Here is a 21,434-nt window from a genome sequence, read left to right as displayed (position 1 = left end):
CACAATCGAGAAGTCCAGAAAGAACGAATATACACGCACACTGTCTCTGACAAAATTGCAAGGTCAGAATCAGTCACGAGAACATAAAACGCGACTGTGGTCACACAAAAGGTTGCACGTTCGCACGACCTCAGATGTCACTGGACCTCAGTGTCTCTCGCCCCAGAAACTCCAAACTCCAAATTCCATGGCCGAAGTTTCACACACACAGTCACTCCTCCCTATTGTAGCCGCTGCCAGGACCTTAAGGCTCCAGCCGACCTGGCCTTCACGGGCCCTTTTACTCTCACCACCTTCACCCCGCTGTATTCCAGTCTCGGGTAGAGACCCGAACGCACGGAACTAAACAGACTGAGCCGGGATTCCTTCACGGACCCCGCAAACCTGCAGCTCCAGCGGACAGTAAGAAGGAAGTGCCTTTTTGCAGGGAGGAAAAAAAAAAAAAAAGGCAGGGCCGCGAAGGCCTTTGGGAAATGTAGTCCGGAGCAGGAAGCAGCGGAACGATTCGATTCTTCTCAGTGCCAAATTGCGCTCTCAATCTTTGAGAGCCGGGCTCGCGCGAGGCCGCTCCGGCAAAACCCGAGGCTGAGACGCCTGCGCACAGGTGTGAGCCCTGAGACGCCGCTGTCGACTTCTCAGGACGCGCAAACAGGGAAACGGGTCCCGCCCGGGTGAGCCGCGGGGGCCTCTGGGAAGCGTCGCTCCTGCTCTAACGGACCGAGGCTTGTGGCGCTTTCAGGCACCGCCAGCGCCGTCCTCAGTGGCGCCTCGTCCCAGCCCGCGCCGGCAGTGCCACTTGGGCAGCGTTAGGTGTGGAGTAGGGGCCTGTGTCCGCGGGCTCTGTGGTGAGGCCTCGGAAAACCGCTAACTCTGAGCGCCGGACTCATTGTGCTTGGTGGGAGTAGGAGCCAGCGGACCCAGTGCCCGAATTCTTTAGAAGAGGACGCCGGCGGGGCGATGCCTGTGCCTGTGGCTGTTCCCTGAGGCCGTGGGAGTGGTGTGTGAAGGACTGTAAGTGTCTGGCGTGAAGTGACTGTCATTTGCCAGATATTTGTCTGGCTGAGTGTGGCCCCGGGATCGTGTCCGTAAGCGGATTTCGTGGAGGCGCTTTCCCTTTTATCTTTCAGTAGGAACCTGTGTGCTAACGTGCGTGACAGTGGGATCTTGAATGAATGAAAAACTCTGGATGCGAGGTAGGGTGTGCTTGTGGGTGTAGATGTGTGAGACTTGGCGTTTGTACCAGTGCTGCATGTCTTTGGCTGGGGTCACTGGAAATATGTTTTTATATGAAACATCGATAGCCCCAATACTTTATTGATTTTTAACTTTATTTTCGTGTATTAACTACGATGTTTTGTGTGCGTACTAAACTCATTCTCCTCGCTCCCTCCACCGCATTTGGGGAGTGGAGTGGGGTGGTGAAAAGTACAGACAAACTCGAAGAACAAAAATCATAGTTCTACCAGCCATGCAACCATTCAAACTTTACTTTCCATCTTTTCACCCCCGCCTTTGTGAATGCATACGTATGTATTCATATGTTCCATATGTGTGCATAATGGCTTCAAAATTGCAGTCACACTTTACATACGGCTCTGTAACCGACCTTTCTCATTTAACAATATATGATTAATATAGTTACATTTAAACAATCACAAATTACACTTTTTTTTTTTTTTTAGACAGAGACTTGCTCTGTGGCCCAGGCTGGAGTGCAGTCGTGCGATCTTGGCTCACTGCAACCTCTGCCTCCCAGGTTCAAGCCATTCTTCTGCCTCAGCCTCACGAGTAGCTGACACTACAGGCGCTTGCCACTTCGCCTGGCTAATTTAGTAGAGACAGGGTTTCTCCATATTGGCCAGGCTGCTCTGGAACTCCTGACCTCGTGATCCGCCTGCCTCAGCCTCCCAAAGTGCTGGGATTACAGGCGTCAGCAACCGCGCCCAGCCTATGCCTTCCTTTTAAAGTTTATCATGGTATACGTTTACTCCTGTTGATACGTGATTTGGTTCTCTCTAGCTTCTTGAAATTATAAACAGTGTGTTTGTCAGCAACTATTTGGCACATGTTTTAATGTGCCTCTCTAAATTTTTTTGGAGGGGGAGCAGGCTCCTAAAAGTAAAATTGTTAGGTCAAAATGTATGCTCTTATTAAAGGTTTCCTGAACCTATCCAATTATTCTTCTGTGAAGTTCCAATAATCTGCAGTGTTATTGGCATAGTATAAGACTGCCTGTATCCTCATACACCGTTGATAACAATAGATATTGTAAATAGTCATCTTTGTTAACTTCATAGCTATGAATTAATTAATTTGCTATAAAACAATTGTTTACTTATTGAAGTCAAGCATTTAAAAAAATCGTTTGTGAATTATATGTTTTCTGAAGTAATATTCTGTTTTCAAATTTCTTTTCCAGGGTTCTTCGTATATTAAGGATTCATTCATTCATAGACTCATCATTTATTGAATGCTGTCTGTGTAACAGGCACAATCGTAGGTGCTCAGGATATAGCAGTGAACAAGAGACTAACCCCCTGCTACCATGGTACTTAAATTTTTGTGGACCAGATAATAAACAAGGTAAGTAAATTAAATATGAAGTATATTAAATGGTGAAAAATACTAAGAAAAAATGTAAAGTGAGAGGATATTTACAATTAGTGATGGGAATATGAGTTTTAGATGGGCTAGCCAGGGAAGGCATCCTGAAAAGGTAGTGATAAAGATATGAAGGAAGTAAAGGAGCTTTTAATACATAAATGAGGAAAGTTATTTCAGGCAGAGGGAACACCAGTTGTAAAGGCTCTGAGGTGGCATCTGGCCTATTATAATGAAGAGGCTGGTGTGGCTGAAATAGAGTAATTGAGGAAGGGAGTAGTGGGAGAGAAGAAAGGTAAGTAGAGGGGAGGAGGGCAGATCAGATTGGGCTTTATGGCCCATAGTAATAATTATGGCTTTTCCTCTGAGATAGGAAGCTGCTGGAGGGTTTCTTGAGCATGGAAGTCATACTGTCTGCTTACAGTTTAAGAAGATTGCTTTGGCTGCTCTGATAAGAATGGCCTATGGGAGGAAGAATGAGGAAAGAGCAGGAAGGTTAAGGGAAGAATCATAGAGACCAGTTAGGAAACTACAATTGTGTTGCTTATTGATGGGTATATATTCTGCAGAATGCATGGTTAAACCATTTTGTTCTTGTATAAACATCATGGAGCATACTTACACAACCTAGATGGTATAGCCTCCTGCAACCTAGGCTATATGGTACAACCTATTGTTCCCAGGCTACAAACCTGTACAGCATGTTACTGTACTGACTGCTATAGGCAGTTGTAACACAGTGGTAAGACTTGGTGTATCTAAACATATCTAAACACAGAAAAGATACAGTGAAAATGCAATATAAAAGATTAAAAATGTTACACCTATATAGGGAACTTACTGTGAATGGAATTTACCAGGATTAGAAGTTATACTGGGTATCAGCCAGTGAGTGGTGAGTGAATGTGAAGGATTAGGACATTAGTATACACTATTGTTGACTTTATAAACACCGTTCACTTAGGTTACACTAAATTATAAAAACATTTTTCTTTTTTCAGTAATAAATTAACCTTAGCTTACTATAACTATTTTACTTTATAAACTTGAAAAAATTTTAACTTTTTTTGTCTTTTATAATACTTAGCTTAAAACACAAACATATTGGCCGGGCGCGGTGGCTCACACCTGTAATCCCAGCACTTTGGGAGGCCGAGGCGGGTGGATCACGAGGTCAAGAGATCGAGACCATCCTGGTCAACACAGTGAAACCCCGTCTCTACTAAAAATACAAAAAATTAGCTGGGCATGGTGGCGTGTGCCTGTAATCTCAGCTACTTGGGAGGCTGAGGCAAGAGAATTGCCTGAACCCAGGAGGCGGAGGTTGCGGTGAGCCGAGATCGTGCCATTGCACTCCAGCCTGGGTAACAAGAGCGAAACTCCGTCTCAAAAAAAAAAAAAAAAAAAAAAAAAACACAAACATATTGTACAACTGTACAAAAATATTTTCTTCATATCTTTATAAGCTTTTTTCTATTAAAAATGTTTTCACTTTTGAAACTTTTTTGCTAAAAACTAACACATAAACACACACATTAGCCTAGGCCTACACAGGGTCAGAACCATCAATATCACTGTCTTCCACCTTCACATCTTGTTCCACTGGAAGGTCTTCAGGGGCAGTACACATGCACAGAACATGCATGGAACAATAAACATGCATTATTATCTCCTATGACAACGTCTTCTGGAATACCTCCTGAAGGACCTGCTTAAGGCCATTTTACAGTTCACTTTTTAAAAATACGTAGGGAGGTATAAATAACAATAAATAGTATACTATAAAGTTTTTTAAATAAGTTTAATAACTTTAAAAAATAACTTTAGAGAGGTATAAATATCAATAAAAAGTATAGTAAATACATATGGCAGTAACAGTTGTTTATTATTTTCTTTTTTTTTTTTTTTTTTTGAGATGGAGTCTTACTCTGTTGCCAGGTTGGAGTGCAGTGGCACAGCCTCAGCTCACTGCAGCCTCCACCCCCTGGGTTCAGGCGATTCTCCTGCCTCAGCCTCCCGAGTAGCTGGGACTACAGGCACGTGTCACCACACCCAGCTAATGTTTTGGATTTTAGTAGAGATAGGGTTTCACCATAGCCAGGATGATCTCAATCGCTTGACCTCATGATCCGCCCGCCTCAGCCTCCCAAAGTGCTGGGATTATAGGCGTGAGCTGCCACGCCTGGCCATTATTTTCAAGTATTATGTAGTATACACGTGATCAATAATCAATATTATCAAATAGTATATACCATACACAATTGTATGTGCTATACTTTTATACTACTGGGAGTGCAGTAGGGTTGTTTACACTAGCATCATCACAAACATCATAGAGTGTACTTATATAAACCTAGGTTATGTGTGTGATGCATTGTATTACGATGTTATGATGGCTATGATGCCACTAGGTGATAGGAATTTTTTTAGCTCCATTGAAATCTTTTAGGACCACTGTTGTATATGTGATCTGTTGTTGGCTGAAACATAGTTATGCAGCACATGACTGTTTTGTAGTACTTTAGGGAACAGATATTGGTGATCTGGACCAGAGTACTAAAAATAGTGAGAAGTAGTCATGTGCTAGATATAACTTAAAGGTAGGGCTACCGTGATTTGCTGACAAACTGAGGTAGAGTGTGAATGAGACAAGGTGACACAATATTGTTTTACGAGTAATTTGGGAATGGAGGTGTCATTAACTGAGAAGGGAAACAATGTGGGAAAAACTGACTTAGAATGTAGGGAAATAGATTTCAGTTTGGAATATAGTATGTGAAATGTGAGAATACCCATTTGACATTCAAGTGGAGGTATCAAGCCATCAGTTGGATATACAAGTATGAAGTTCAAAAGAGAGATCTAAGATCCAGGACAGAGATATGTTTGGGAATTACCAGCATATAAATGATATTTAACATGAGACTAAAGGAGATCACTTAGAGGGTAGAATAGATAAGAGAAAGGTAGAGGCAAAGGACTGATGTCTGAGTCACTCCAACGTTACAAACTTGGGGAAGTAAGGAGGAAACAGCAAAAAAGACTGACAGGGACTAGCCTGAAACGTTGAAGGAGAACTAGGAGAGCGTGATATTCTGGAAACCAAGGGAAGAATGTGTTTTAACAAGAACTGTGTCAGGTGCTACTGAGAGGCCACGTAAAATGAGGACTGAGAAAAAAACATGGAATTTGGCAATATGAAATTCATTTATTAGGGACCCTGAAAGCAGTTTCCATGGAATTTTAGACCAAAGAGAGAATTGGAAAAGAAAATATTGGAGATATCAAGTCTAGACAACTCTAGAAGATGTTTTTGTTTTCATTTTTTTTCTAAATAGAAGAAGTGAAAATGGAATGGTAGCTGGAGTTAAGAGAGATACAGTAGGTCTGTTTACATATTGATTGAAGTGATCCAAAGAGAGAGAAAGAAACTATGATACAGGAGAGAAAGCAGATAATATAAAAATGTCCTTAAGTAACCAGAGCAAATCAGATCTAGTGGCGAGGTTTGCCTGAGCTTGGAGCTTGACTACAGTAATAACAGGAGAGAAGGGAGAAGTACCCAGGCACGGATACAAGTAGATGGGCAGATGCGTTGGTAAAAATTTGTGATTGCCTTAGCTTTATAGTGAAGTACCTAGCAAGAGACTCAGATGAGAGTGAGGTTTGTGGAGAAGATGCTAGGGTTTGAGAAGAGCAAGGGAAAAAAATCACAGAGATTGGACTGAGAATAGAGAAATTATGATTTTCAGGTACCATTAAAGACCCACTTAATGTTAGTATTTATGAATTTAAAGTGAGCCTATTCTGTGTAGTTGTGTGATTTTTCTCCTACAGTGGTCATCCACATAGTTGCAGCCACAGACAGGTTAGGAGGAGATTTGGATTTAACCACAATGTTGGTTTCATGAAGCAAAGAGGAGTAATGTGAGAGAGAAGCAAAAGGAGTCTAAGTAGGTAAGAGAATTCACTGTGGATTTTAGGCTAGGTAAGTGAAAAGTGAGGATAGGAAGAGAGTGAAGGACAGTAAAAAATTAGTAGAATGAAGGAATGGAAGCTCCTGACAGAGTTGGACTATTGGGTTATATAATATTACAGGAAGTAAGGTGAGAGATAGAAGGATAGGTCAAGTGCTGTGGCTCACGCCTGTAATCCCAACACTTTGGGAGGCCAAGGTTGGCAGATCACAGGGTCGAGAGATCGAGACCATCCTTGCCGACATGGTGAAACAAACAGAATTTTGAATACCCGTTGGGCCAAAGGAGAAGTAAAAAAATTAGAAAATACCTTGAGGCAAACAAAAACACAATATACCAAAACTTATAAGTTGCAGCAAAAGCAGTACTGAGAGGTAAATTCATATGGATAAACTCTTACATGATAAAAGAAGAAAGATCTCAAATAAACAACCAACTTTACATCTCAAGGAATTAGAAACAGAAGAGCAAACTAAGTCCAAAGTTAGCAGAATGAAGGAAATAAAGGAAATGAGAGCATAAATAAATTAAATAGAACAGTGATAGAAACTAACAGTTGGTATTTTGAAAAGATAAATTGACAAATTCTTGGCTAGACTATGAAAAAAATAGAGAAGACTCAAATAAATACAATCAGAATTGAAAGAAGAGATAATACAACTGATGCCACAGAAGTAAGAAGGATCTTAATAAATAACTGTAAACAATTTCATATCAACAAACTGGATAACCTAGAAGAAATAAATTCCTAGAAATGTACAAACTACCAAGATTAGATCACAAAGAAATATTATAGAAAGTCTGAACAGACCTATAACTAGTGTGGAAATTGAATTAGGAATCAAAAACCTCCGAACAGAGAGCCATGGACCATACAGCTTCACTGGTGAATTCTACCAAACATTTAAAAATGAATTAATGGAAATCCTCAAAATCTTTTATAATATTGAAGAGGAGGGATCAGTTCCAGACTCATTTTGTGAGGTCAGCATTAACCTGATACCAAAGCAAGAGAGAGACACAAGAAAACTACAGGGAAATATTCCTGGTGAGTACAGATGCAAAAATCCCCCCAAAATACTAGAAAACCAAATCCAACAGTACATTAAAAGGTCATACACGATGACTAAGTGGAAGATAAAATGGATAATAAAAAATATACAATTAAACAAAACCAAAGGAGAAAAGTGGGAGAAGGAGGGCGAAAAAGAACAAAGGAGCCTATAAAACAGCTAGGAAGATGGTACATTGTAATCCAGCTGTATCAGTAATCAATTTTAATATCATTATTCTAAATGTGCCAGTTATAGATAGAGCTTATCACATTGAATAAAAGAGCAAGATTCATCTAAATGCTGTTTTACATGAAACCCATTTTAACTACCTGACTACAAGGTGGAGCAGCCCAAGATACCCATTTTAAATATAAATATAAATAAGTATATTAAAAGCAAATGATAGAAAAAGAATCACAAAATATTAACCCCCCTCCAAAAAAAAAAGGAGGAAGCAACTTTAATATTAGACTAAGTTTAGAACAAGGGATTTAATTGGGGATGAAAAAGCATAATGATAAAGGGGTTAGTAAGAAGAGAAAACAATCAGTGTGTACTCAGCTAACAACAGCTTCAAGATATATGAGGCAAAAACTAATAGAACTGAAAGGAGAAATAGACTCATGCACAATTATAGTTGGGGACTTAAAACTCCTCTTTCAGGAATCAATAGAACATGAAAGCAGAATATCATAAGGGTTACAGAAGACTCCAAAATATCATTATCAGCCAACATTCAAGTATTAATTGTCAATTTTTTTTTTCTTTTTTGAGACAGAGTATCATTTTGGCGCCAGGCGCCAGGCTGGAGTGCAGTGGCCCAATCTCAGCTCACTGCAACCTCCACTTCCCGGGTTCAAGCAATTTTCCTGCCTCAGCCTCCCGAGTAGCTGGGACTACAGGTGCACGCCACCACGGCCAGCTAATTTTTGTATTTGTAGTAGAGACAGGGTTTCACCATGTTGGCCAGGATGGTCTTGATCTCTTGACCTCATGATCCACCTGCCTCAGCCTCCCAAAGTGCTGGGATTACAGGCTTGAGCCCCCGCGCCTGGCCAATTGTCAATTTTTTTAATGTTCACATGTCAGTGACATTTATAGAACACTCTAAACAACAGCAGAATACATGCCTTCCTCAAGTGCATGTGGACATTCACCAACATAGATCATATTTGGAGCCATAATAGAAATCTCAAGAATTTTAAAGACATAAAAGTCATTCAAAGTCTGTTCTCAGAACATAGCAGAATAAAACTAGAAGTAAATAATAGGTATCTAGAAAATCTCCAAATATTTCAAAATTAAACAGACTTCTAAATTGTCAAAGAGGAAACATTATAGGAAATTTTTAAATAATTTGAAAGAAAATGGAAATACAGCACACCAAAATATGTGGGAAGCAGCTTAAAGGGAATTTTGTTGCATTAAACAATATAAATAATTAGAAAAGAAAAATTATTACTACACTTCTACCTTAACAAACTAGAGGGGGGGAAAAAGCAAAGTAAACTCAAAGCAAATGAAAGGAAGGGGATATTAAAGATTACAGCCTAATTCAGTAAAATTTGAAACCAAAAATAATAGAGAAAAAGCAGTGAACTAAAAGCTTGTTCTTTGAAAAGATCAATAAAAGTTTTAAAAAAGAAACAAATTGCTAATATCAGGAATGAAAGATGGGGTATCACACTCACTCGCACAGATTTGAACAGGATAATAAAAAAATACTGCAGACAACTCCATTCTGTGAATTTGACAACTTGGATGAATGGGCAAATTTTTTGAAAGACATAAACTACCAAAATTCAAACAATAAGAAATAACCTGAATAGGTATATATCTATTAATGAAATTAAATTTGTGATTAAAAACCTTCCAAGATGGAAACTCCACACCCAGATAATTTCCCAGGTGAAATATCAAACATCTAAGGAAGAAATTCTAACTATTCTATAAAAGCTTTTCCAGAATATAGAAGAGGAGGAACATTTTCAACTCATTTTATTAGGCCAGCTTTGCCCAGATACCAAAGCCAAAGATATTACAAGAAAACTAGAGACTAGTATTCCTTATGGAGTTAGAAACAAAAATCCTCAACAATATATGGGGGAATTGAATCAAGCAATATGGAAAAAGGATATCAAAATAGGGTTCATCTTGAGAATATAAGATGAATTTCCAGTTCATCTTTTGAAAATCAGTTACTATAGTTGACTGTAATAAGAGAATAAACATGGCTATTATCTCATTAGATGCAGAAAAGCACTTGGCGAAAGTCAACATTCATTCACGTTAACAATGACAAACAACTTCTCAGCAAACTAAGAATAGAAGTGAACACCTTTACTAAAGGGCGTCTTCAAAAAACCTAGAGCCACATTATAGTTAATGGTGAGATACTGAATGCTTTATCTCTAAAACAGAACAATGCAAGGATGTCCTCTCTTACTACTATTACAATATGCACTATTGTACTGAAAGTCGTAGCCAGTACAACAAGGGAAGAGAAGGACATAAAAGACATCAAGATTGAAAAGGAAGGAATATAACTGTTTCTGTTTGCAAACATGATTATCTTAAGTAGAAAATGCCAAAGAATCTACAATAAACCTCTTGTGTAGTACAGTTAGGTTAATGTGTCATATTCTACATTCCATTTTAGATTGCACCTCCCAGAATTTACCTCCTGGTTGAATTCTATTTGTATACAGTAAAATTCACTCTTGTTTTTATGCCGTTATTGTGTTCCTTTATATATATATATATTTTTTTCAGTTGTGAATTGTGCTGCTGTAAACATGCATGTGAAAGTATCTTTTTCTTTCTTCTTTTTTTTTTTTTTTGTATCTTTTTCTTATAATCATTTCTTTTCCTCTGAGTAGATACCCAGGAGTGGGACTGCTGGATCAAATGGTAGATCTACTTTTATTTTATTTTATTTATTTATTTTTTTTTTGAAAGAAAGAAAGAAAAAGAATAAAGAAGAGGAGGAAAAAGGAAGAGAAAGAGAGAGAGAGAATGGGAGTATTGCTTTCTTGCCCAGGCTAGAATGCAGTTTAGTAATGGGTATTGAAAACCTCCCCTATATCAATAATTATACTTGATGTAAACAGGAAGGAACAGCCAACCAATATTTCATTTAAACCTATGAAATGCTATGCGATTACTGAGTAGTGATCTACTTCCAATCATGTAGTCACTTATGGAATAGGTGTGAGGTGGTAATGTATGTTTTATGTATTTGAAGTGGAGAGTTCTATAAATGTTTATTAAGTTTACTTGTTCGGGGTCTGAGTTCAAGTCCTGGACGTCCCCGTTAATTTTCTGTCTCGTTGATCTATAAAATCGTTAGCTCTTCTTGTTACATTGATCCTTCCGCCATTATGTAATGTCCCTCCTTGCCTCCTTTGTTCTTTGTTACTTTAAAGTCTACTTTATCAGAGGCGAGAATTGCATCTCCTGCTTTTTATTTGTTTATTTTTACTCTCTGATTGGTTGATAAATCTTCCTCCTTCTCTTTGTTTTGAGTCTTTGTGTATCGTTGCATGTGAGATGGGTCTGGATGCAGCATAGCAATGGGTTTTGGCTTTTTTTTTTTTTTTTTTTTATTGGGTTTTGGCTTTTTATCCGATTAGAATATATATAACTTTAATACTAGCATTTGATGCTAGCTGACTGTTTTGCCCATTAGTTAGTGTAAATTTTTCGTTGTGTTAATGTTCTTTTCTTTTTGATATATTTTTGGAAAGGCTGATATTGGTTGTTCCTTTATATGTATAGTGCTTCTTTCAGAAGCTCTTGTAAAGCAGGCCTGGTGGTGGTGAACTCTCTAAGTACTTGTTTGTTCGCAAAGGATTTAATTTTTCCTTCGGTTATAAAGCTTAGTTTGGCTGGATAGGAAATTCTGGGTTGAAAGTTCTTTTCTTTAAGGATGTTAAATATTGGTCCCCACTCTTTTCTGGCTTGTAGGGTTTCTGCTGAGAGATCTGCTGTAAGTCTGATAGGTTTCCCTTTATGGGTAACCTGACCTTTCTCTCTGGCTGCCCTTAGCATTTTCTCCTTCATTTCAACCCTAATAAATCTGGCAATTATGTGCCTTGGGGTTGGTCTTCTTGAAGAATATCTCTGTGGTGTTCTCTGTATTACCTGGAGTTGAATATTACCCTGCCTTGCCAGGTTGGGAAAATTTTCCTGAATGATATCCTGAAGAGTATTTTCCAACTTGGATTCATTCTCTTCATCACATTCAGGTACACCTATCAAACGTAAATTAGGTCTTTTCACATAGTCCCATATTTCCTGGAGACTTTGCTCATTCCTTTTCATCCTTTTTTCTCCAATCTTGTCTTCTCGTTTCATTTCACTGAGCTGGTTCTCGACTTCTGATGTCCTTTCTTCTACTTGATCAATTCGACTGTTTAAACTTGTGCATGCTTCGCGAAGTTCTCGTGTTGTGTTTTTCAGCTCCATCAATTCACTTACATTCCTCTCTAAATTGTCCATTCTCGTTAACATTTCGTCAAACCTTTTTTCAAGGTTCTTAGTTTCTTTGCATTGGGTTAGAACAAGTTCTTTTAATTCACAGAAGTTTCTTATCACCCACGTTTTGAAACCTGCTTCTGTTATTGGAACACACTCGTAATCTATTAAGCCTTGTTCCATTACTGATGAGGAATTGCGATCCCCTGTAGAGGGAGACGCATTCTGATTTTGAGTATTCTCTGCCTTTTTACGCTGATTTCTTCCCTTCATTATATATTTTTCCGTCTGTTGTCTTTGTAATTACCGACTTTCTAACTGGGTCTCTGAGCAGACGTCCAACTTGTTAATTCCCAGCGCCGAAATCTGAGCAGTCCACTGAGCCAGCCAAAACTGCGGTGTTAAGATTGATGGTGCTTTTCTGCCCGGGAATATCCGGACTCTGCACCAAAAACTGGCGCGCTAAGGCACCAGCAAAACCGCCGCGCCGGCCACAAGAGTCGCCCTGGCGACACGTGGGGCTTCTCTGCTGGGAATCTCCTGGTCTGTGAGCAACAAATATTCGTCTGAAAGTGTGGCGTCCTCTCGTTCTCTGCGCTTTCACTGGGAGCTAGGAGCCCGAGCTGCTAGTGATCAGCCATCTTGGATCTACTTTTAGTTCTTTAAGGAATCTCCACACAGTATAAAAGTGTTCCCTTTTCACCACATCCATGCCAACATTTATTATTTTTTTATTATGGCCATTATTGTAGGAGTAAAGTGGTATCACATTGTGGTTATGGTTTGCATTTCCCTGATAATTAGTAATGTTGAGTATTTTTTCATATGTTTCTTGGCCATTTATCTTCTTTGGAGAATTGTTTATTCGTGTCCCTAGCTCACTGTTTTTCTATTTTTTTTTTTTTTTTTTTTTTGAGACAGAGTCTTGCTCTGTCGCCAGGCACCAGGCTGGAGTGCAGTGGCGTGATCTCAGTTCACTGCAACCTCCACCTCCCAGGTTCAAGCAATTCTCCTGCCTCAGTGTCCCAAGTAGCTGGGACTACAGGCACACACCACCACACCTAGCTAATTTTTGTATTTTTTTTAGTAGAGACAGGTTTCACCACCTTGGCCAGGATAGTCTCAATCTCTTGACCTTGTGATCTGCCCGCCTCAGCCTCCCAAAGTGCTAGGATTACAGGTGTAAGCCACCATGCCCGGCCCCCTAGCCCACTTTTTGATGCAGTTGTTTTTTTTCTTGCTGATTTGTTTGAATTCCTTGTAGATTCTGAGTATTAATCCTTTGTTGGATGTATAGATTGTGAAGATTTTCTCCCACTCTGTGGGTTGTTGACTTTGCTGATTATTTTGCTGTGCAGAAGCTTTTTAGTTTAATTAAATCCCATCTATTTATCTTTGTTTTTGTTGTGTTTGCTTTTGGGTTCTTGGTCGTGAAGTCTTTACCTAAGCCATTGTCTACAAGGGTTTTTCCAATGTTATCTTCTAGAATTTTTATGGTTTGAGGTCTTAGATTTAAGTCTTTGATTCATCTTGAGTTGATTTTTGTATAAGTTGAGAGATGAGGATCCAGTTTCATTCTTCTGCATGTGGCTTGCCAGTTATCCCAGCACCATTTGTTAAATAGGGTGTCCTTTCCCTACTTTATGTTTTTGTTTGTTTTGTCAAAGATAAGTTGACTGTAAGTATTTAGCTTTACTTCTGGGTTTTCTATTCTGTTCCATTGGTCTATATGGCTGTTTTCATACCAGTACCATGCTGTTTTGGTGACTCTAGTCTTATAGTATAGTTTGAAGTCGAGTAATATAATGCCTTCAGGTTTGTTCTTTTTGCTTAGTCTTGCTTTGGCTATATAGGATCTTTTTTGGTTCCATATGAATTTTAGCTTTTTTTTTTTCTAGTTCTGTGTAGAATGATGGTGGTACTTTGATGAGAACTGCATTGAATTTGTAGATTGCTTTTGACAGTATGGTCATTTTCACAATATTGATTCTACCCATCCATGAGCATGGGATGCGTTTCCATTTGTTTGTGTCATTTGTAATTTCTTGCAGCAGTGTTTTGTAGTTTTCCTTATAGAGGTCTTTTACCTTCTGGGTTTAGTGCATTCCTAAGTATTTTATTTCTTTGCAGCTATTATAAAAGGGGTTGAGTTCTTGATTTGATTCTCAGCTTGGTTGTTCTTGGCATATAGCAGGGCTACTGATTTGTGTACATTAATTTTGTATCCTGAAATTGCTGAATTCATTTACCAGTTCTAGGAGCTTTGGGGATGAATCTTGAGGGTTTTCTAGGTATACAATTATGTCAGCAGCAACAGCAACAGTCTGACTTCCTCTTTACTGATTTGGATGCACCCCCCCACCCCTTTTTTTTTTAGATGGAGTCTCGCTCTGTTGCCTAGGCTGGAGTGCAGTGGCACGATCTCAGCTCACTGCAACCTCCACCTCTTGGGTTCAAGCTATTCTTCTGCATCAGCCTCCCAAGTAGCTAATCTTTGTAATTTTAGTAGAGATTGGGTTTTACCATATTGGCCATGCTGGTCTCGAACTCCTGACCTCATGGTCTGCCTGCCTCGGCCTCCTAAACTGCTGAGATTACAGGCGTGACCCACCACGCCTAGCTGGATGTCATTTCTTTCTTTCTCTTGTCTGATTGCTCTGGCTAGGGGAAAGTAGAGATTTAATTCTCTTACCATCAGTACCTCCGATACACATTACTCACACATACATACTTTTTATTTGTTCCTCAAGATATAATTATATCACATTTTAAATTGTTATAAATTGCTACTTAATTCTTTCTTAATTGCTAATTATTACTGTCTTAAATGTCTCAATACATTAAAATACTTTAGGTGTTTTGTCACTTTCATAATTTTCCTGGATATATGCTTTCATGATGCTACATGTATTCCCTGACACAGAGATCCCACATATGCGCCCATTTCTAATCACCCTACACCTAAGCTCTGCATGATTATTCCAGTCATCCTTACACCTGTTAGCACCTTTGTGGTGTGAATATTCTTGGCATTTCTGATAGATTTAATTATCATTCCATTACAAGGTGACCTTTAATCCACTCTGTGTGTGTATGTTTCTGAAACTACAAGACAGGCTTATTTTAATGACTTCTATTCTCTTCCCCAGCTCTACCTCTGCAGGCCCCATCCCTTCCCAGAAAGAAGAGGAAATGACTGAGTCCCAGGTAATATTAAATAGTATATTTGTTTGTTGCCTTATTCTCCATTGTAATTTAAGGGGATTGCAGTAATTCATACAGTAAACTATAAAGGCCTATATACATAAAACATATTTTCAGGGGAAATAGAGTTGAATGATTAAAACTAGGGAAGAGTTAAAATGTGGGTATTTTATGAAATTAAAAGCTGCCTTCAAATTTAAATTTCCTTTATATAGGTAAAGAAAACCATAGCAAAAATTTGTTACAAAATTTTTATTGTATGTAACAATAAGAAAATTAACATTTTCTAACAGAAATAAGCTTTTCATTGATACCTAGGTCAATGAAAACATTATAGTGTTACTTCTTATAGTTGATAAACATGGCTCTGTTGATGTTCTCTTTTGATCAAGGATAAAACAAAGTGTAACTATCACAATAGCCCAGCGTTAGAAAGAATGCAAATGAACATTAACAGAAAAAGGAATAAATTATAGTATTTCACATGGTAGAATGCTACTTAACAATAAAAAGGAACAAATGACTGCTATACATATAACAACCAACATGGATAGATTACACTTAACACAGAATGAAAGAAGCCAGAAACAAAAAAATGTATTTCATAGGATTCTATTTATATAAAGTTGAAAACTGGCAAAACTAATCTTTTGATAGAAGTCAGAATTACTGGTTACCTCTGAGAGAGCATTTACTGTGAAATGGCCTGAAGAAATCTGGAGGGCTGAAAATGTTCTATATTTTGACTTACTGGTAGGTACCCATGTCTATAAATGTATACAAATCTATCAGATTGTATGCTTACGATTAGTCCATTTTACCACATTACTCTCTGCATGTCATACATAAATGTATTTATTTACTTAATCATTTATTTTTTGAGATGGAGTCTAACTCTGTTGCCCAAGCTGGAGTACAATGGCACAATTTTGGTTCACTGCAACCTCCACCTCCTGGGTTCAAGTGATTCTCCTACCTCAGCCTCCCTTGTAGCTGAGATTACAAGCACCCACCACCACACCTGGCTTATTGATTGATTGATTGATTGTATTTTTAGTACAGATGAGATTACACCATGTTGGCCAGGCTGGTCTTAAACTCTTGATCTCAAGCGATCTACCTGCCTTGGCCTCCCAAAGTGCTGGGATTATAGGTGTGAGCCACCATACCCAGCCCATAAATTTAAAGAGAGAAAACTAGACTATCTTAAGAAAGAGGTGGGATGTGTGTCTTTCAGATGACTATGTAATAATCTTTTTCAGTGGGCGTTTGCTGCTGATTGAGCTGCACTGTAAAGTAATCATTTCTGGTAAATTCTTAAAATTTTAATGACTAGAATGTGAGCAGAGTGTTTTACTTTGTTTATTGCTCTATCTCCAGCACCTAGAACACCACTTAGTACACTTGATATTCTATGAATACTTGTGGTTTTCTTTCTGATTTATCCTACACTCTCAGATATTTAACATAAATTTGACTTTTTACCCTCAGCTCAAAGTTTTGCTCTTCTGAGATATGTTTCTTTGACTGTTTTTTTGTGGTTTTTTTTGAGTCTCACTTTGTTTCCCAGGCTGGAGTGCAGTGGCTCAATCTTGGCTCACTGCAACCTCTGCCTCCCAGGTTCAAGCAATTCTTCTGCCTCAGCCTCCTGAGTAGCTGGGATTAGAGGTGCCCACCACCATGCTCGGCTAACTTTATATTTTTAGTAGAGATGGGGCTTCACCATGTTGGCCAGGCTGGTCTCGAACTCCTGACCTCAGGTGATCTGCCTGCCTCAGCCTCCCAAAGCTGAGATTACAGGCATGAGCCACCGTGCCCAGCCGACTATGTATTTTTATCTACCAACTTCTGTATATCTCTAGTTTCTTCTTCAGGCACACTCAGTTAATTTTCAAAATGAACACACCTGTGTAACAGCACACACACTCGATGAAGAAATACAGAATTACCCTAGCACTCTAGGATACCTTTTCTATACCTTCCTAGTTATCACCCTGCCGTAGGAGTGTTCAACTTTTATCACTGTAAATTGTTTCTGCTTGTCTTTTAACTTTAACTTTGTCTTGTCTTTTAACTTTATCTGTGTATTTAATCTGTATATTCTATGTCTGGCTTCATTTGTTTAATATTATGTTGGTGAGCTTCATCCATGTTAAATTGTTGCATCTAGTTGTAGTTCAGTTAATCTCATTGCTGAATATTATTATTACCATTTGTTTCATGAGTGGAGAAACAAGCCCAGAAAGATTAAGAAACTTGCTTAAGGTTGTAGAGTTCAGTCCAAGCAGTATGACTGTGAAGCCTGTGTTCTCAACCCCTGTCCTGTGTAGCCTCAGCTGCATGTATGATTAATGAAATGCAAATAAGATTTTTTGTTATTGTTGTTAACCATCAGATTTTGGTTGAAAATAGGTTAATCATTTCTCAGATCTATTCTCTAATCAACATTTCCATGGATCTTATAATCCATGTCACTTCATTTCTTACCTGGAACTACTTTGATAAATGCCTACTAATCTCCCTGTATCCACTCCTGACCATCTATAGTCCATTCTCCATAGAACAACCAAAGTGATCATTTAAACCTAAGGTATTATTATGACTTCTCTGCTTAATGCCATCTAGTGGCTTCCCTTTACATGTGGAATAATGTCCCTTACAAAGCCCTTCTTGGTATGCCTCTGCCCATGTCTTCACCATGATCTTGTGCTACACTCTCCCTCATTCACTGTGTTGCAGCCTTGATTAACCTTTCCCCTCTATGAACAGACCAAGTTTATCCTGCCTCGGGATCTCTGATGGTTTTAAATGCTCCTATCCTAGATATTTATATGACTGTTTGTTTCTCATCATTCAGGTTGCTGAAATGTCATCCTCCTCAAGGTTGTCTTTGATTATCAAATTCAAAGTCAAGTTTTGGAGTCATTCTATAACCCATTACCTTTATTGCATTTTCTTATCAAGATCACATTTTATCTCACTTATTCACTTGCTTAAAAATTTCCGTGTTCCCAAAGTAGAATCTAAGCTCCAGGAGGTCCAGAATGTTAATAAATTCGCTCTGCTAACTCCTATGAGTTCTGATTGATAAAATGAAAAGGCTAATTTTAATGCAGTCTGATTCAAAACTTAGTTCAATCAGCAAATTGTTCTCCTGGTAATTATTTAGTCATTCAGATTCTCCTCTGTATCCCTCTTCTCTATTAAGGTGGTGTTTAAGATACCAGGGAAGGCTGGACACGGTGGCTCAAGCCTGTAATCCCAGCACTTTGGGAGGCCGAGGCGGGTGGATCACAAGGTCAAGAGATCGAGACCATCCTGGTCAACATGGTGAAACCCCGTCTCTACTAAAAATACAAAAATTAGCTGGGCATAGTGGCGCGTGCCTGTAATCCCAGCTACTCAGGAGGCTGAGAATTGCCTGAACCCAGGCAGGAGAATTGCCTGAACCCAGGAGGCGGAGGTTGCGGTGAGCCGAGATCGTGCCATTGCACTCCAGCCTGGGTAACAAGAGCGAAACTCCGTCTCAAAAAAAAAAAAAAGATACCAGGGAAGATCTTCATAGCTTGGGTATGTGCTGGATGTGGTCGACTGAATCTGATTTAGCTAGCTCCTTTTTCTTGGCATTCAGTGGCTGATGAATTTATGGTGTATTTCACAGCTCGGTGATGGTCCAAGGACCCCTCTTTATGAACTGGCCTCCTTTGGTTCTTGCTGTCTCTGTAGATCTCTCTGAGTTTCTGTCATGCTTCCCAGATGGTTCCTGGGTCCCCTATATCCCAGAGTATGTAGGATCATCTTACCTTCTTTTTTTTTTTTTTGGAAAAAGATCTTGTTCTGTCACCCAGGCTGGAGTGCAGTGGCACAATCTCAGTTCACTGCAACCTCTGCCCGCTGGGTTAAAGCAATCCTCCCGCCTTCAGCCACCCAAGCAACTGGGAGTACAGGCACATGCCCCCATGCCTGAATAATTAAAAATAATAAAAATTTGTAGAAACAAGGTCCCACTATGTTGTCCATGCTGATCTCGAACTCCTGGGCTCAAGCAATCCTCCTGCCTCAAGCTCCCAAAATGTATAGGCATGAGCCACACCTAGCCTCATCTTGCCTTCTGAAATGACTCCATTTCATCGGAACTGAATGCTACTTAGAAGTTATTCTCCCAGTTTAACATGGCACTCTTCCACTTAACTCACTGCCTCTCTCCCATTTCACACTCATGCATTGGAGTGTGGGGAGTTCTAGGCACATATTTAACTGCTTACCTCCCTCCTTCATGGCCTTTTTTCTCTGGTCCAGGCCTGTAAGAGGAAGGAGAGGATTTTTCCCTTTCATCTTCTCCTCTGTCTTTCCTTTTTCACTAGAGTCAGAGAAAAGGTATGAGGTGTAAGGAAGTATACATGAAAGTGTATTTCAAAACTAATAAACTGGTTAAACATGTTTGGATCCTGTGAGTGCTGAGTAGAGGCCAAGGTAGTATAAAATAAGGCCATGGAAAGTCTTGAGATATTCTTGGTGATAAAGTGCATTGATAAAGAAGAAAATTAGCCCATAGAGGACGATTATCACATGTTTGTTCCTTTGTTGCCATATTAAGTCTTCATCTACAAGTAAAAGACTCACTTCTCCAGAAACGTTGTGGAGAGTACCTAAGAAAAAAAAATTAGTTCAGCTGATAAATACTTATGGAGCCTACTGTGTGCTTTGCATTCTGCTTAGTGCTTTATTGGAGCTCTTCATTTTTTCATTTGGATTTTCATTGTTTTTTGTTACTTCCTTTCAATCTGAATAACTTCCTTTAGTGTTTCTTATGTGGCCAGTCTGCTAGCATCGACTTCTTTGTTTTTGTTTATTTCACTTATTTTTTAATCTGAAATTCACACACATATTAAAAATTAATCATTCTACAATTCAGTGGCCTTTAGTACATTGACAGCTTGTGCAGCCACCACCTCTATCTGGTTCCATAACGTTTTTATCACCCCAAAATAAAACCCCATACCCATTAAGCATCTGCTTCCTCTCTTCCTCCTAGCCCGTAGCAACCATCACTCTGCATTCTGTTTCTATGGATTTACCTATTCTGGATATATTATCTATTCTGAATATTTCATATATATATATATATATATATATATATATATATATATATGACATGTGACATATATATATATATATATATATATATATATATATATATAATAATATGTGACCTTTTCTGTCTGGCTCCTTCCACCTAATGTAATCACCTTCATTTCTGAGAGATAAGTTTCCTAAATATAGGATTCTTTGTTGATAGTTTTTTTTAATTTTTAGTTTTTGTGGCTACATAGTAGGTGTATACATTTATGAGATATACATTTATGAGGTTATGAGGTACATGAGGTATTTTGATACAGGCATATAATGAGTAAGAATCACATCAGGGTAAATAGGATATCTGTCACTTCAAGCATTTATCCTTTGTGTTACAAACAATCCAATTTGCTCTTTTGGTTATTTTTAAATGTACAATAAATTGTTGTTGACTGTAATTGTCCCTGTTGTGTTGTGGGAAATTAGGGAACTGGAGAGACTGATGAGGTTACAGGAGGATTTATTTAAGATGAACACCGGCTCAGTGTATTTGAATCTAGAAAAGTTTGAGGATTGGACAGAGATCAAGTGCATTTTATACACTTAAGGGCACAAAAAGAGCAAGCTTATGGAAGCGAGAACAAAAGCGGTTAATTGATACAGTGACAGGCTTACACATGACTCTTGGTATGTGGGCCAAGTGGCCTTATCTTGAGCTTAGGCCAGTTTAGACCGGTCCTGCAGGACTCTGTATAGATTTATTTCCTTGACTTTTTCTTTGATGTTTACAGTACTGTCCTGTTTGGATATTTCTCATGGCCTTCACTGTGTCATTTAGATACAAAACAGGTTTATAATACACAGAAAACAGATATCTATAAATTTTTAGGCTTACTCGTATTATGAGGGTAGGGATGTGAGAGAAAATTTATGCTTTCCTCCAGATGGTATTGGGAAAGTTTTTAGAGCACATTCCCTTGAGCTCTGGCTTCTGAGATAATGTTATCAAAAGCTCTTGCAGAGCCTGGTCTTGTAGGCTGTCTTC

General features: G+C 38.8%; 1 protein-coding gene across 4 annotated transcripts in view; it reads left to right on the top strand.

Annotated features, from left to right (window-relative positions):
* Nucleotides 1-485: 485 nt before the first annotated feature.
* Nucleotides 486-21,434, top strand: part of ZNF569 (zinc finger protein 569) — a 72,918-nt gene continuing 51,969 nt past the window's right edge. Inside the window, exons 1-3 of one of the 4 annotated variants that reach the window (XM_064381382.1) lie at nucleotides 486-604; nucleotides 2,420-2,583; nucleotides 15,259-15,316. In XM_064381382.1, coding sequence (XP_064237452.1) covers nucleotides 15,302-15,316 — 15 coding nt within the window. In that variant the 5' untranslated portion in view covers nucleotides 486-604; nucleotides 2,420-2,583; nucleotides 15,259-15,301. The other 3 variants (XM_064381380.1, XM_064381379.1, XM_064381381.1) reach the window with 3 other exon arrangements.

The sequence above is a fragment of the Aotus nancymaae genome, unplaced genomic scaffold, assembly GCF_030222135.1.
Source record: "Aotus nancymaae isolate 86718 unplaced genomic scaffold, 86718_ANA_hifiasm-v0.15.2.pri h1tg000028l, whole genome shotgun sequence".
In the NCBI taxonomy this organism is placed as follows: domain Eukaryota; kingdom Metazoa; phylum Chordata; class Mammalia; order Primates; family Aotidae; genus Aotus; species Aotus nancymaae.
This window is presented reverse-complemented; position numbering and strand designations above follow the sequence as displayed.